Genomic DNA, 14,598 nt, shown 5'->3' on the forward strand with positions numbered 1-14,598 from the left:
GTCACACTCCTCACAAAGATTACATTCTCTCATGAAACCTTCTTTTAAAAAAGTAGTACAACACTCTTTGATGTAACCGAGGGTTGGGTCAAATATGTTCAAACGTCATGGGAAAACGTGGGGATGGGTGAAGTCAGTTTGTCCTATAAAGAGATCGGCTTTAGATTTTTCTTGGATTTTAATGCTTTGTTTTGAGGAAAAGGGTTTGAAGGTTGATGCTTCTGGTTGTGTTTCCTGTTTATCCTTTAAGAAACGTGAAGGGATAGGTACTTCTTCTCCAATTTAGATGTCTGGTTCAGGTTCTTCTCCTGAGGGCTTGGTGGCCGCCCGTTCAAGGTCACCAGGGGGTAGATGAAGATTGTGGCTTGGAACTGTAGGGGTTTGGGTCAGGCGGACTCCCCTAAAGTTCCTTACATTGCATCCTTAGTCCGCTCTTATGGTGTTGATATTGTGTTTTTAGCTGAAACTATGGTGTCTATAAATTCTACAATGCAAAAGTTATCTTCTTTTCCATATGCAGGTTTGGTGGGTGTAGATTCGGTGGGTCTTAGTGGTGGGCTGTGTGTGTTTTGGTTTTCCCCACTTATGATTGATCCCGTTTTGGTTTCTTCACATGTAATATTGTATTGAATTGTGGAAAATTTGGTAACAAAATATGTTCTTTTGTTGTATGGAGCACCTCAAGTTTCTGACCGTTTGACTGTGTGGTCGGAAATATATGATATTTTAGCTACTTATCCGAATGTTGTGTTAGTCGGTGATTTTAACCAGGTTGAATAGATATCGGATAAAGTAGGGGGGAATCCGGATATTCCTTGCCGTCATGATTTCATGCAATGGAAATTAGACATGGGTCTAATAGATATCCCATTTACAGGACCCGTTTTCACTTGGACTAATGGGAGGATAGTGTCAGATCCTACCTTTGAGAGATTGGACAAAGCCTACGCTACTTCTCTTTGGTTACAGGATAGGCCTGCTACCTTTGTTCAGCACCAACCTATCTTGTTTTCTGATCATGCAACTATTATTTTGAGTGACTCTTCTTCTACGGGTACTTGTAAACGGCCATACCGAATTGAAAACTGGTGTCTCCATTCTACTGATGTGGCAGACATGGTGAGGTCTATTTTTGCAACCCATGTTCCGGGTTCTCGTATGTTTTCATTGTCTCGAAGGCTTTGTATTCTTCGACATCGTTTGTTAGCCTGGTGTGTTACTCACAAGAGAAAGTGGGGTATTGATTGGAAATCTTTGGTTGCTGATGTTTCTCAAGCGTCTGTTGTTCTTAACTCCCGCTACGACCGCTGCCTTTTTCATACAGTGCGAATGGAGAAGATTGCTGAGGCCCAGGCGGCCTTTTTCTTTTTGGAAACAGCGAGCCAAATTGAAATGGGATGTGTTTGGTAATGAACATACCCGTTTGCTCTTTTTGGTTGTTCAGGCTCGGCGGAGGAAGAATTGTATTATGGGTTTGTGGAATTCTGACGGGTCTTGGGTATCGGATGTGGGTGGTATTCGTTCGATTTCTCTGAATTTCTACAAGGCTCTCTATAGTGGGGACTCACAATGCCCATCCTCGGTTCCATCCTCTGTTTCTTAGTTTTCCTGGGAATCTCTTCATTTGCCTTCTGTTTCGGGTGTTTTTTGGATTTCCTGGGATATTGGTCACGCTCTACTGGCAATGAGTCGGTTCCACCTGCAAAACAACGAATATTCCGATCAACGGAATATTCGCCTCCGACGATCAAGTCAGTGATCAGAACAGAAAAGGCTAGAGAGAGAAAGTAGAGAGAAGTTGGAGCTATTTAATGCTCTGATGTTTTCAATTGTCTAAATTCCCTCCCATCATAAATGATTGGGGTATTTATAGGGGTGGGACTCGTGCCCCTCTCTAGGATTTATACTCTAGATTTGCGTGACGTGATTGGCTGCGCAATCAGCGAATGCCACGTGCCACTCTGGGGGCGTCGTTTTGCGGCTTTCATTGTCATCTCTCGGGATTTGGGCCCTGACGTTGTTAGGGATTTTTGGCGTGCTGATTTTAAAGAAGGATCATATTGCCTAAACACATGGCATCTTCCCGTGGTGACACGTGTCACCCTATAACTGGGCCACGTGTCACTATGGGATTGGCCTGAGACCTTAAGGACTCTGGATTGCGTGGCATCTTCCCGTGGTGACACGTGTCACCCTATAACTGGGCCACGTGTCACTATGGGATTGGTCCACGTATACGAGGTATTTTTACCCTCAACATTTGCCCCTCAGAGGGGATGGCTCGCACGCTTACAGGCCGGCTCCTCTGACCTCTAATAGCCTTGGCCCGTACAGATGTATTAGAGTTTATTCAACTTTCTGTCCGCCTGACATTTTTAAGGCGAACGCCTGTCTATTCAAGCGGCGCGGACAAGACTGGGCCGTCGATTTTTGCGACCGTCTTGCCATTTCGGAGAGAGCTTTAGTTCTGCCAACTTTCCCTTGGACGCGCCGTTTATTTGGCCGTCCTTTCCGTCTAATTTAACGGAGTTGCTCCTTGTCCTTCCAAATTCTAGGTCACTTTTTTCAAATTGTAACCGTTCAGCTTAGTTGGGCGGGAAAGTTGAATTTACTATCTTACCCCCATAAAATTTTCCATATATACAAGGGGTTTGACTTCATTTTGGCACTTTGGAACTTTACATTTTCTAGAGAGAAGTCAGAGCTTCTAGAGAGAGAAAGTGTTTTTTCCTTTGAATCTTCAAGAGCCCCGCCGCGCGTTTGAGTTTTCCGGTGACATTGGTTGAGCTTTCCGATCAATCTTCAAGGTTTCCAAGTTTTCAACACGTACAGAGGTAGGCCGACTGTTTTTCTTTTCCTTGTCTTTTTACTTCTTTGTTTATTTAAAAGCTGGCTCAACACTCGGCTTCGTCCGTTTCTCCTCATGAGGCCGGCCGTTCGCCTGGGACTGAGGAGTCTAGAGTGGACGGAGACGAGTTGTCTCCTTCATGGAGTGGGTCCATTTCTAGTGTGTACCAACTCACATCCACCCATTCTTCTCTGTCCCTGCAGTCGAACATGGCACGGACGATGCAAACGTACGATCGTCATGCGGCCAGAAATCCAGACGGAAGTCTGGTAAACCCTAGGCCTCCTTATGACCCAAACAATGTTAACGTAAAGACTCCTTCCACCACTCCTACGACCGCTTCCACGGGCACTCATTGCTCGGCCGTGGAAGTAACTTCCTCATTTGAAGAGCACCAAAGAAGTCATGGCGCTCCTTTAATGGGGGGAACGTCCGGGCAAACTCCGGGGTTGAGGTTCCCCCAATATGCCAGCTCGGTCATGGATGGGGCCGAGTTGCTACTCTGTGAGGGGCCTCCTTCCTCTTCTCGAGCGGACGCTGATGCGTCCGTCTCCACTCCCTCAGAACTCTATCTCCGATATGGCAGGTCGGACATACCAAGAACGGGGATTTCACTTAATGAACCGTCCGACCTGCCCCCTCGCAGAGCTCCTCCTACTGGGATTCGGGCGGCCGGTGCCAAAGATAAGGGCAAACGGCCACTTGAAGACATTATCTCCCCCCGAGGCGGCCATAGTTCTAGGAGCCGCAGCTCAGCGGAGGCAGCCGACCTTGACAGAGTGTTGTCTTCCGAGTTTGGGAGCGCTCCTCAACGAGAAGAGGGCGAAGATGAGAATGCGGCCGAGGGTGGAGCGGCGGCCGCAGAGGGCGAAGAGGCAGCCGAGGAGGATGTTGCTAACATTGACAACTTCAAGGATCCATACGCCTTTATGGTGGGTAGCACGGCCTTGGGCTACCTGAACCACAACTTTGAGGAATACAAGGCATTCCTCCTCCTTGGGGAAGTATTTGAGATCCAGCCTCCAAGGAAGTCCCGCGCTTTGGCCGCCTGGGAAGAAGAGAGGCCGCGCCAAAGATCCTTCAGCGTCTACAGGGTGACCTTAGACGTTGGAATGCGCTTCCCCCTCCATCCTTTCGTCCGCACAATCTTGGACGAGTATGATATTGCTCTCTTCCAGCTGATGCCAAACAGCTGGTTGAACATTTTTGGATATCTGGTGACGTGCATCTGCAAGGGCTTCGAGCCAGACTTTGCAGTTTTCTGTGAGATGCACTCACTGACTAGGTTGGACGCGGATACGGACGGATGGCTCATCTTGAGCACCACTAGAGATTACATGGTGGTGATGGACCGCGTCTCCAAGTGGCGTGACTGGAAGCACCGATTCTACCGCATCAAAACTAAGGACGTCGAATTTAACTTGCAGATGAATCGGTTCAATGCTGAGCCAATTCAACTTGGACGTGGGGATCTCAAGCCCGATAAGCCACCCGTCCACCCCAGCCAGGAGCACCAGCTTGAATATTTCAAAGTCAAGCGGGTTAAAAGGAACGGCAAAACTGAGCGCGTTCCAAGTAACTGGGTCCCTTTATCCAGCTGGCTGCGGGATCCCACCTTTATGTCCGCCTATGGCCTATACAAGAACCTGCCCCAAGGTGGACGCACGGACACATATTCTTACACTTACACATATTATTTGATATTGAAGAATTTTCTAACTCTTTTTCTTCCTCTTTCAGCTGAGGCGTACAAGATGCTGGACAAAGAGCAAAAAGGGGAGGTCAACATGTCCGAGATTGACTTGGCTCGGTACAAGGCTCGCCAGAGACTGTACGAGCAAACTAAAGGAGTAAGTAAACCCATCTAGCTTTCTTCCTTACGTCCGTGTATGCATTATGGAAGAGATCTTCTTCCTAACTAGGCTCGGCCTATTATATTATCTTGCTTTCTTTTTCTAACTTTTGTCTCTACAGCTGGCCACTCCAACCCCCAGGTCCAAACGGAAGCAGTCGTCTCCTGCGTCCAAGACGGATCAGGACGGCAAGGCTTCTTTACCATTTCCATTGCGTCCGACTTTACCATTTCCATGTGCGCGGGATGGGTCGGCCGTTCATGGCTTCAAGACGGTAAGTCCCATCTCTGACCTCTTCCCTGACTCGATAAGGCCCTTCCCAATTTGGGGTCAACTTTCCATCCTCATTTGCTCGCCCCACCGCCTCCATCTTCCTTAGGACCAGATCTCCCAATTTTATCGGCCGCTTTGACACTCGGCGATTGTATGCCCTTGTCATCCGAAGACGATAGATTTCGTGTCTAAGCGCCGCATTGCCCCTAGCTTCAGGAAGGAAGTCTAGAGCGGTCTTCATGGCTTCCCAATTGACCGCTTCATCATATAGCATCACCCTAAGAGTGGGCTCATACATTTCAATTGGAAGGACCACCTCAGCACCATAGACTAAGAAGAAGGGAGTTTCTCCTGTGGAACTTTTGGCCGTGGTTCGTATGGACCACAACACATTAACTAATTCGTCAGCCCATAAGCCGCCTGCTCTTTCAAGCTTGCGCTTAATTCCATTGGAGATCAATTTGTTGTATGCCTCTACCTGACCATTTGCTTGTGGGCGGCCGACTGAAGCAAAGCAATGAGCTATGCCTTGGTCTTCCAACCATTTTTTGAGTTGAGGCGTTTCGAACTGAGATCCGTTGTCAAACACCATAGACTGAGGAACGCCAAAGCGTGTAATGATACTCTTCCATATGAAAGCTGAAACATCTGTCCACTTGATGCCCCGGACGGCCTCGGCCTCTACCCATTTTGTGAAGTAGTCTACTACTACAAACACATACCGCCTCTGGCCGGACGCTGGTGTGTATGGTCCTAAAATGTCCATCCCCCATTTGGCAAAGGGGAGCGGACTACTGATGGCCGAAAGGCTGTTGGCGGGTTGATGAATTAATGTTGCGAACCTCTAGCATTTGTCACACTTCTTTACCATTTCCATTGCGTCCGACTTTAAGCTCGGCCAGTAGTAACCCAGGCGGGCAGCCTTTTCAGCCAAAGCTCGTCCTCCAATGTGAGAACCACACTGCCCCTGGTGAATATCATCCAAGACATCATACCCTCTCTCAGGAGTGATGCACTTCAGGTACGGCTTTACAAATACCTTTTTGAACAACTCTCCTTGCTTAACTTCAAACCAAGTCGCTCTCTTTTTCATCAACCACCTCTCTTTAGGATCGGCCGGGAGTAATCCGTCCTTAAGGTAAGATATGATACCGTCCATCCAAGTGGAGCTTCTATCAATTGCGTGTACTGGCTCAGCGTCAATACTCCTCTTCTCTTTTACTTCCCAAAACACTGACCTGGGAGTATCACATGATGCTGAGGATGCTAACTTAGAGAGGGCGTCCGCCTGATGATTGGACGAACGAGGGACCTGCTGTAGGGTAAAATGATCTAGGCTCTCAGCCTCCTCGTTTACAATCTTCAAGTACTTTATCATGGTCGGCTCCCTCGCCTCAAAGTCTCCATTCACCTAGCCGACTACAAGTAGGGAGTCCGAGCATACGTCAATTTTTGTCGCTCCTGCCGCCTTACACATTCTTAGGCCGGCCAAGAGGGCTTCGTACTCGGCCTCGTTATTAGAGGCTTGAAACTGGAATCTCAGGGCGTACTCAAACTTATCTCCTTCATGTGACTGGCATATAACACCTGCACCGCAACCAGTGGCTGTCGCGCTGCCATCCACGAACACTTTCCAGACTTGATCTCTGGCCGTCTGAAGATCTGGCCGAGTCATTTCAGCTAAAAATCAGCAAAGGCTTGCCCCTTGATTGCTTTTCTTGGCTCAAATGTAATATCCAAGCCTCTCATTTCCAAGGCCCATTTGAGCATACGGCCGCTTGCCTCTAGCGTTGTAAATGGCTTCTTCAAAGGTTGGTCTGTGTAGACCACAATTGAATGTGCCAAGAAGTATGGCCGCAGCTTTTTTGATGCCATGTACAATGCCAAGCCAAATTTTTCAATGGGGGGATTCCTTAGCTCAGCGTTATGTAGAACGTGGCTAACAAAGTAGACAGGGATCTGCCGGCCGTCCCGCTCAGCAAGTAGGACGGCACTTAAGGAGTGTTCTGAGATAGCAAGATAGATGAATAGCTTCTCGCTCTTAAGTGGACTGACAAGCCGAGGCAATGTATGTAAATGGCCTTTTAACTGTACGAATGCTTCCTCGGCCTCCTCTGTCCACTCGAACATGGCTTTCTTTTTTATGGTTTGAAAGAAATAGCGGCACTTATCCCCTGATCTTGACAGAAATCTACCAAGTGCGGCCAAACAGCCGGTCAATCTTTGGACTTCTTTAATTGTCCTTGGTGACTTCATGTCCATGACAGCTTGGATTTTTTCAGGGTTGGCCTCGATTCCACGTTGATCAATTAAAAATCCGAGAAATTTTCCGGACTCAACACCAAAGACACATTTCTTTGGATTTAACATCATCTTATGCCGTCTGAGTTCGGTAAAAGTTTCTCGTAGATCCTTCAAATGGTCGGCTGACTCTTTTGACTTGACAATCATGTCATCAATATACGCCTCCATATTCCGGCCGAGCTGATCTCTGAAGATTGTGTTTACAAGTCGCTGAAAGGTAGATGGGGCATTCTTAAGGCCGAATGGCATGACTCTGTAACATTACAACCCCTGCTCAGTCACGAACGCCGTTTTCTCCTGGTCTTCTTCCCATAACGAAATTTGATGGAATCCGGAGTATGCGTCCATAAAGCTCATCAGGGCATGCCCGGCCGTCGAATCAACCAGCCGGTCGATTTTGGGCAGGGGAAAGCTATCCTTAGGGCATGCCTTGTTTAGATCGGTGTAATCCACGCACATTCTCCAAGTTCCATTCGGCTTCTTGACAAGGACCACATTAGCCACCCATTCTGGGTAAAAGCATTGCCGAATGAAACCGGCGTCCAGAAGCTTCTTGACTTCTACTGCGGCCGCCTGATTCCTTTTCTCTCCATGATTCCTTTTCTTCTGGCGGACAGGTTTAACGGCCGGATTTACAGCTAATTTGTGCACAGCCAGATCTGGACTTATACCTGGCATCTCGCCGACCTCAAATTAAAATACATCCTTGAACTCTCTCAATAATTGAATTAACTCATCCCCAAGCACACCCAAGCTATAGTGCCCACACTGACTGTCCGATTTGGTTGATCGGGGTCGAGCACTATATCCTGGTGACTGCCGGCCGGCTGGGGACGTAGCTCTTCTGGCCGCCCGACAATCATTAGCTGCTATGCTTGTTCTATCTTGGTCGCCTTACGCTTCTGGCCGACCTGGTGCGTTGGGAGTGAGGTTCCTTCTTCTTTTGGCTCGGACGATTTTGGTCCGCGCGCTGTAGGCTTAACCGCCAACAGATTGCATTCCTTAGCCATCTTCTGACTTCCTTGGATTGTACCTATCTTCCCGTCTATCCTTTCAAATTTTAGCAGTATTAGGTGAGGAACAATGACTGCTTTTGCTGCATTCAGCGTAGGACGGCTGAGTATGACATTATATCCAGTTAGTTCTTTCACTACCAAGAAGCGGACAACCATATCTCGTCCTTCCCCTTTTTGCCCAAATCGGACAGGTAAGTCTATCCGCCCTACTGGGTGGATGACATTCCCCCCAAATCCGACCAGTGGGTGAGTGATGTCCTGGAGTGCATCCTCTAGGAAGCTTAGATTCTTCAAGGCGGCCAGGCTGATGATATCAGCCGCGCTACCCGTATCTATCAATATTCTTCCGACCTTCAAATTGGCTATCTTCATAATGAATACCATGGGATCATTGTGCAAGGCTTTGACCTCCCCCCGATCGGCCTCACTAATGATTACTTTAGGGAAGGGTTCAGCCTTCACTGAATCCATCTGCATCACCTTTCCCAGGTTTCGGGCGTCCTGCTTGATCCCTCTCATAGTGGGACCGCCTGAGGCAAATCCTGCTGATATCACGGCCACAAAGCCCGAATCAGTGTTGTTGCCATCATCCTCTTTATCTTTGTTCTTATCATTCTTTGGTCTTTGCTCGGACGTGTTGTTTGTCCGTGTGTAGGTGAATTTGGACTTCATCACATATGAATTCAGCATGCCCTTCTCGGCTAATTTGTCCAGCAGTCTCTTCAAGTTGATACAATCATTTGTGTCATGTCCCACGTCCTTGTGGTAATGACAATACTTGTTTTTGTTCCTATACTGAGCCGGGCCTCTCAGCGGCTGTGGCTTCTCAAACTCAAACTTATCCCTGATTTCCATCAAGATAGAATAACAGTCCTTGTTGAATTCAAACTGAGGCTCGTACGCCTTGACCTTCTTGGTTTTCTGTGGCTGGCCATCAGCCACCCAGACTTCCTTTCTCTTTTTTCCTTCTTTCTTTTGGCCGGCCGAGTCTTGCTGAGAAGATTTCTTCTCAGCCCCCTTAGCCGGCGCTTCTGCTTTTGTGAGAGAACAAAAGTCCGCCGCCTCAATATAAGCTTCGGCTTCCCGCAGAACACCTGCGTGTGTCCGAATCTTTTTCCTTACCAAGTCAAATTTCAAACCATTGTGCCTTAATCCCCGGAGAAATTCAGAGTAGGCCATTTCGTCCGGTAGATTATGAATTTGGGCTTTTTCTTGGTTAAATCGCTGGACGTATGAGCGTAAGCCCTCATTTTTTTCTTGGACGATTGTCGCCAAGTTAAGGCTAGTCTTTCGAGGTGGTATGTTGTATGAAAAATTTCCAACGAACATCAAACTAAGAGTAGTAAAACAATTGATACAACCGGCCGGCAAACTGTTGAACCAGTCCTGTGCCACACCTTTCAGAGTGGCCGGGAAACATTTGCACCACGTAGCATCATCTACGCTTTGCAAGTACATCAGGTTCCTGTATGAGGTGATGTGCTCTTCTGGGTTGCCCGTGCCATCATAGGCTCCCACAAGTACACTCTTCACCTTTGGTGGCTGAGGGGCATTTAGGATATCTTGCGAAAACGGGGGCGGCTTATCTCCCAGAGTAAGTAGGCGCATTTGCCAATCAATGGGTTGTGGTTGCACGGACGGTCCAGCCAGATAGGGAGCTTGTCCGTACACCTGCCCATATGGCCCATATTGTCCGTATGTCTGGGGGTTTGGCTGCATCAAGCCATTGAACCCCTGAGGTTTATATTGCAGTGATTGGGCCGGAACAGGAGTTGGAGCATGGAAGACTGGAATAGGAGTTGGGGTGCGAATTGCCTGACTTCCACTGGAGGTGGCCGTGTTGGTATGTTGGGAGAGAGAATGATGTGAAAAATCATCCGACATAGTTGGGGTTGAAGCCGTGTCCGAGTAGGCAACGCGTTCCCGCTGCTTATGCCTAAGGTACTCTCTTGCGTCCTTCCATCGTCTGGACGGTTCAGGCTCCTCTCTTCGAGGCTGCCTACCCCTCCCCCCATCCGAATGCGTTTTCGCCAGCAAGTCAGAAAAATTAGTCCGCGGTACTCTCGAGGACCTTCCAGTCGGCCTTCGAAATGAAGTGTTTCCAGCGTCCGTTGCATGGGCTGCTTTGCTGTGTGTCTTCTTTGGAGCCCTCTGTTCCTCTCTCCTGGGCGGCTGCCTAGAGGTAGAGGCTCCATTTTCAATTTCTCTTCTGAGTTTGTTAAGCGCGGCCTTAAGAGAGGCTGCGGTAACAGGAGGATCATCAGCTTCTTCAAATGTGGCTATTAGAGGATCGCTAGTACGGATCGTAGGGATTAAATCCTCTACATGTCCATCCTCGCCTGGATTAGGTGTCTGACCGTCTATCGCCATAACGTACGAGTATCCCCACAGACGGCGCCAAATGTTTCGGGTGTTTTTTGGATTTCCTGGGATACTGTTCACGCTCTGCTGGCAATGAGTCGGTTCCACCTGCAAAACAACGAATATTCTGATCAACGGAATATTCGCCTCCGACGATCAAGTCAGTGATCAGAACGGAAAAGGCTAGAGAGAGAAAGTAGAGAGAAGTTGGAGCTATTTAATGCTCTGATGTTTTCAATTGTCTGAATCCCCTCCCATTATAAATAATTGGGGTATTTATAGGGGTGGGACTCGTGCCCCTCTCTAAGGTTTATACCCTAGATTTGCGTGACGTGATTGGCTGCGCAATCAGCGAATGCCACGTGCCATTCTGGGGGCGCCGTTTTGCGGCTTTCATTGTCATCTATCGGGATTTGGGCCCTGACGTTGTTAAGGCTTTTTGGCGTGCTGATTTTAAAGAAGGATCATATTGCCTAAACACATGGCATCTTCCCGTGGTGACACGTGTCACCCTATAACTGGGCCACGTGTCACTATGGGATTTGCCTGAGACCTTAAGGACTCTGGATTGCGTGGCATCTTCCTGTGGTGACACGTGTCACCCTATAACTGGGCCACGTGTCACTATGGGATTGGTCAACATATACGAGGTATTTTTACCCTCAACACCTTCTTTATCTGATACACATCGCCAGTCCTTATTGGCTCCTTTCTTTGCTGATGATATTAAGCGGGCTATGTTTAGCATTGCAAATGACAAATCTCCAGGTACGGACGGTTTTTCTTCGGCCTTTTTTAAAACCTATTGGCATGAGGTAGGAAACCATGTAATCACGGCTGTTCAATTCTTTTTTTCTCATGGTTATTTATTGAAGGACTGGAATTGTACGTTCTTGGTTTTACTCCCAAAGGTTGATCATCCTGAGTTTGTTTCTCAATTCAGTCCTATTGGCCTTTGTAATGTCATTTATAAATGCATTACTAAATTTCTTTCTCATCGATTGCGCGGGGTGCTTCCGGACTTAGTCTCTGATTACCAGAATGCCTTTATTCCGGGGAGGCTAATGTCAGATAATTTCTTGATGGTGCAAGAGTTGATTTCTTTCATGAATGCTTCCAGGGCCAGGAAAAGGTTTTATGCATCCCTGAAACTGGATATGAACAAAGCCTATGACAGGGTTAGTTGGGAGTTCTTATCCCGGGTGCTTCAGGTCTTTGGTTTTCCTCCTTATTGGATTCATTTAATTATGCAGTGTGTTTCTACGGCGTCGTATCAGCTATTAGTTAATGGTGCTCCATCTAAGTCTTTCCATCCTCAGTGTGGTTTACGTCAAGGGGATCCTCTTTCTCCCTACCTGTTTTTTCTTTTCATGGAAGTGCTCTCTATGATGATAAGAAAGCTGAATGTGAAAAGTTGTTTCATGGTATCAAAATTTCGAGGGGAGCACCATCTATTTCACATCTGTTCTTTGCGGATGACTCTCTATTGTTCTTCTAGGTTTCGCCTACGGCTTGTGAACAGGTGATGGATGTTCTTTCTGAATTCTATGCTATTTCGGGACAGATGCTTAATATGCAGAAATCTTTTTTAAAGTTTAGCCCGAATACTCCGGAGGATTATCGGGCATATTTGTCTAAGTGTTTATAGCTTTGATCTGAATCACGACTGGGTACTTATCTGGGGACTCCGGCTTATTTGGGTCGTAGTAAGTGTTCCGAGTTTGGTTTTCTTATAGATAAGGTGGCTAAGCTCCTTGAGGTGTTTGCTACAATGCATCTCTCCCCTGCAGCGAAGCTGATCATCATTAACTCAGTGCTCCTTGCCTCGTTTAATCATATTTTGTCGATTTTTCAGATTCCAGAAACTATCTGCTCTCGGGTGGACAATTTGTTAGCCAAGTTTTGGTGGAGGTCTTCTCAATCGAGGCGTGGGATGGCTCTTCGTTCATCTAAGTTGCTACACCTCCCAAAGGGACTAGGGGGTTTTGGTATTCGCAGTCTTGCACCGTTTAATTCTGCCTTATTAGCAAAACAGAGTTGGCATATCATTCAATCCCCGCAGCTGTTAGTTTCCCGTCTTCTGTTTGCTAAGTACCCTTCGTTGGTAGGGGGTACTGCATCCTCGGTTTCTCTTCCTTCTTGGGGTTGTCGAGGTCTTCTCTCAGGAGTGTCTGTTTTGTCTAAGGGTTTGGTTTGGAAGGTTAGTTCGGGTTCTAGGGTTATTATTTTAGAGGATTCTTGGGCTCCTGGTGGACAGTTTCAGTTCAAGGATCTTACGTCAGAGGCGGTTAGGCCGACTCTTGTGTTTTCTTTACTTGATCCGCGTTCTTACTCGTGGGATACTTTGATTGTTCATAGGTTGTTTGATTCTCCGACGGCTGCTAAGATTCTTTCTTTGGACCGGCCGGCGAGGCTAATGGATGATTTTGTATACTGGAAGTTCACCAGGGATGGGGTTTTCTCCACGAAATCATCTTATGCCTTTCTTTGTCGGTCCTTTATTACCTCTAGTTGTGGAAGTCGGTTGACACCGACCTGGTGGCGGAGGTTTTGGTGACTTCCTATTCTTCCTCGGTGGAAGGTGTTTGGCTGGAAACTATTACATGATGCTCTTCCGATGGCATCTCTTCTGCATTCTCGTGGTGGTCCGGTTAACCTGATATGTGCCTTTTGCCATCAGGAATGGGAGGAGGTGTCGCACACTTTCAGAGACTGTCCTGCTGTGAGATCTTTATGGCAGTCGAGAGCATTGGGGGTTTGTTGGGATCTACGGCAATTCCCTCAATTTGGGGATTGGCTGGTTGACACCATTTCTCATTTCTATTCTCACAAATTTTGGAAGGGTATTATATCTTTATTTGCTCTTCTTTGGGCTATTTGGCTTTCCCGGAACCAGTTAAGGTTCAGACATGCGGTTTGGTCGCCTAAGACAACTGAAGGTCTGGCTGAGGACTGGTTCCACCGCTGTGTCAAGTCTTAAGAATGGAAGAAATCTGTATTGGGGTCCTGATCGTCTAGGTTGCCTGTGCTTTTAGGTAATCCTTGGTTGTGCTTGAGGGGTTTACCTGGCATATGCCCCACGGTTTGTTTGATTGTCGATGGAGCTTGGGATTGCTCCACTTGTAGGGCTGGGGCAGGTTGGGTTATTCGTGACCTTTATTCTTCGGAGATTCTGGGTGGAGGTAGTAAGGCTTTTTTATCTGGATCGGCATTACAGTCTGAGCTACAAGCTTGTTTATGGGAACTTCAGGCGGCCGTTCGCAAAGGATTCTTGAAGATTCGGATTCATTCTGATTGTGCGGCCCTTCTCTCTTTGCTTCCGGATTCAGGTCCAATGGACATTTCGGTTTGGTGGCTCACTCTAGAATTGCGTGCGGCTGTTAAATCATTTTTGTTGTGTCAAATTCGTAAGGTTCCTCGGTCCTGGGTGTCTCCGGCTCACTGGTTAGCTGGTTGCGCTAAGCGACGACAATTGCTATTTTTTCAGTTTTAGTTTGTTTCTTTCTGTTGCAGTGTGTTTTTTCTTTGATAGCTCTTTTATCAAAAAAAAAAAAACTTTAATTTTAACAATTATATTTTTCAAAATTTAAAACTTATCTTTTATTTTAAAAATATGATTTTATTAAAATAACATAATATAAGATGTTTTTTAAAACCCGCGTCAGCCACTGTGGTGAACGCTGGTCGTACACCTTGCGGTGTATGCTATCGCAAGTAGCGACAACAGCAGCAGCAGCAATGCCGTGCAACTATTGCACGCTGCTACTATTGCTACACTGCTTGACCCTAGCTGCTGCCCGTCCCTACCTCCTGGACCACCAGTTGCGACAGCCGCCGCGGTTACCGCACAAAAACTCTTTTTTTTTTAAAAAAAAATTTAAATTTAAAACAATTATTTTGTTAAAAATTATATTAATTTTAATGTTAAGTGGTCCTATAATTT

At 47.1% G+C, this 14,598-nt stretch overlaps 3 protein-coding genes across 3 annotated transcripts; all 3 read left to right on the forward strand.

Moving 5' to 3' along the window:
- Nucleotides 1-849: 849 nt before the first annotated feature.
- Nucleotides 850-12,303, forward strand: LOC145636795 (uncharacterized). The gene is made up of 5 exons (XM_081688341.1): nucleotides 850-1,406; nucleotides 3,435-3,780; nucleotides 11,531-11,866; nucleotides 11,909-12,079; nucleotides 12,154-12,303. The coding sequence occupies exons 1-5, from the start codon at nucleotides 850-852 to the stop codon at nucleotides 12,301-12,303; spliced, it is 1,560 nt and encodes a 519-aa protein (XP_081544467.1).
- Nucleotides 12,304-12,426: 123 nt separating this feature from the next.
- On the forward strand, nucleotides 12,427-13,212 carry LOC145636796 (putative mitochondrial protein AtMg00310). The gene has a single exon (XM_081688342.1). It carries the CDS (start codon nucleotides 12,427-12,429, stop codon nucleotides 13,210-13,212), a length of 786 nt encoding a protein of 261 aa, XP_081544468.1.
- A 60-nt stretch (nucleotides 13,213-13,272) lies between these two features.
- On the forward strand, nucleotides 13,273-14,148 carry LOC145636797 (uncharacterized). Its single transcript, XM_081688343.1, has 2 exons — nucleotides 13,273-13,594; nucleotides 13,691-14,148. The coding sequence occupies exons 1-2, from the start codon at nucleotides 13,273-13,275 to the stop codon at nucleotides 14,146-14,148; spliced, it is 780 nt and encodes a 259-aa protein (XP_081544469.1).
- Nucleotides 14,149-14,598: the final 450 nt, after the last annotated feature.

This window comes from Chenopodium album, chromosome 6, assembly GCF_948465745.1.
Source record: "Chenopodium album chromosome 6, dcCheAlbu1.1, whole genome shotgun sequence".
Lineage (NCBI taxonomy): Eukaryota > Viridiplantae > Streptophyta > Magnoliopsida > Caryophyllales > Amaranthaceae > Chenopodium > Chenopodium album.

Excerpts from the sequence above, each read along its gene's own strand:
- LOC145636795 (XM_081688341.1), top strand. The coding sequence starts at position 850 with ATGGGTCTAATAGATATCCCATTTACAGGACCCGTTTTCACTTGGACT. Across the intron at positions 3,781-11,530 it reads AGGATCCATACGCCTTTATG|GACTGGAATTGTACGTTCTT; the intron begins GTGGGTAGCACG and ends TATTTATTGAAG. Across the intron at positions 12,080-12,153 it reads ATGTGAAAAGTTGTTTCATG|GTTTCGCCTACGGCTTGTGA; the intron begins GTATCAAAATTT and ends TTGTTCTTCTAG.
- LOC145636796 (XM_081688342.1), top strand. The coding sequence starts at position 12,427 with ATGCATCTCTCCCCTGCAGCGAAGCTGATCATCATTAACTCAGTGCTC.
- LOC145636797 (XM_081688343.1), top strand. The coding sequence starts at position 13,273 with ATGGCATCTCTTCTGCATTCTCGTGGTGGTCCGGTTAACCTGATATGT. Across the intron at positions 13,595-13,690 it reads GTCGCCTAAGACAACTGAAG|GTAATCCTTGGTTGTGCTTG; the intron begins GTCTGGCTGAGG and ends CTGTGCTTTTAG.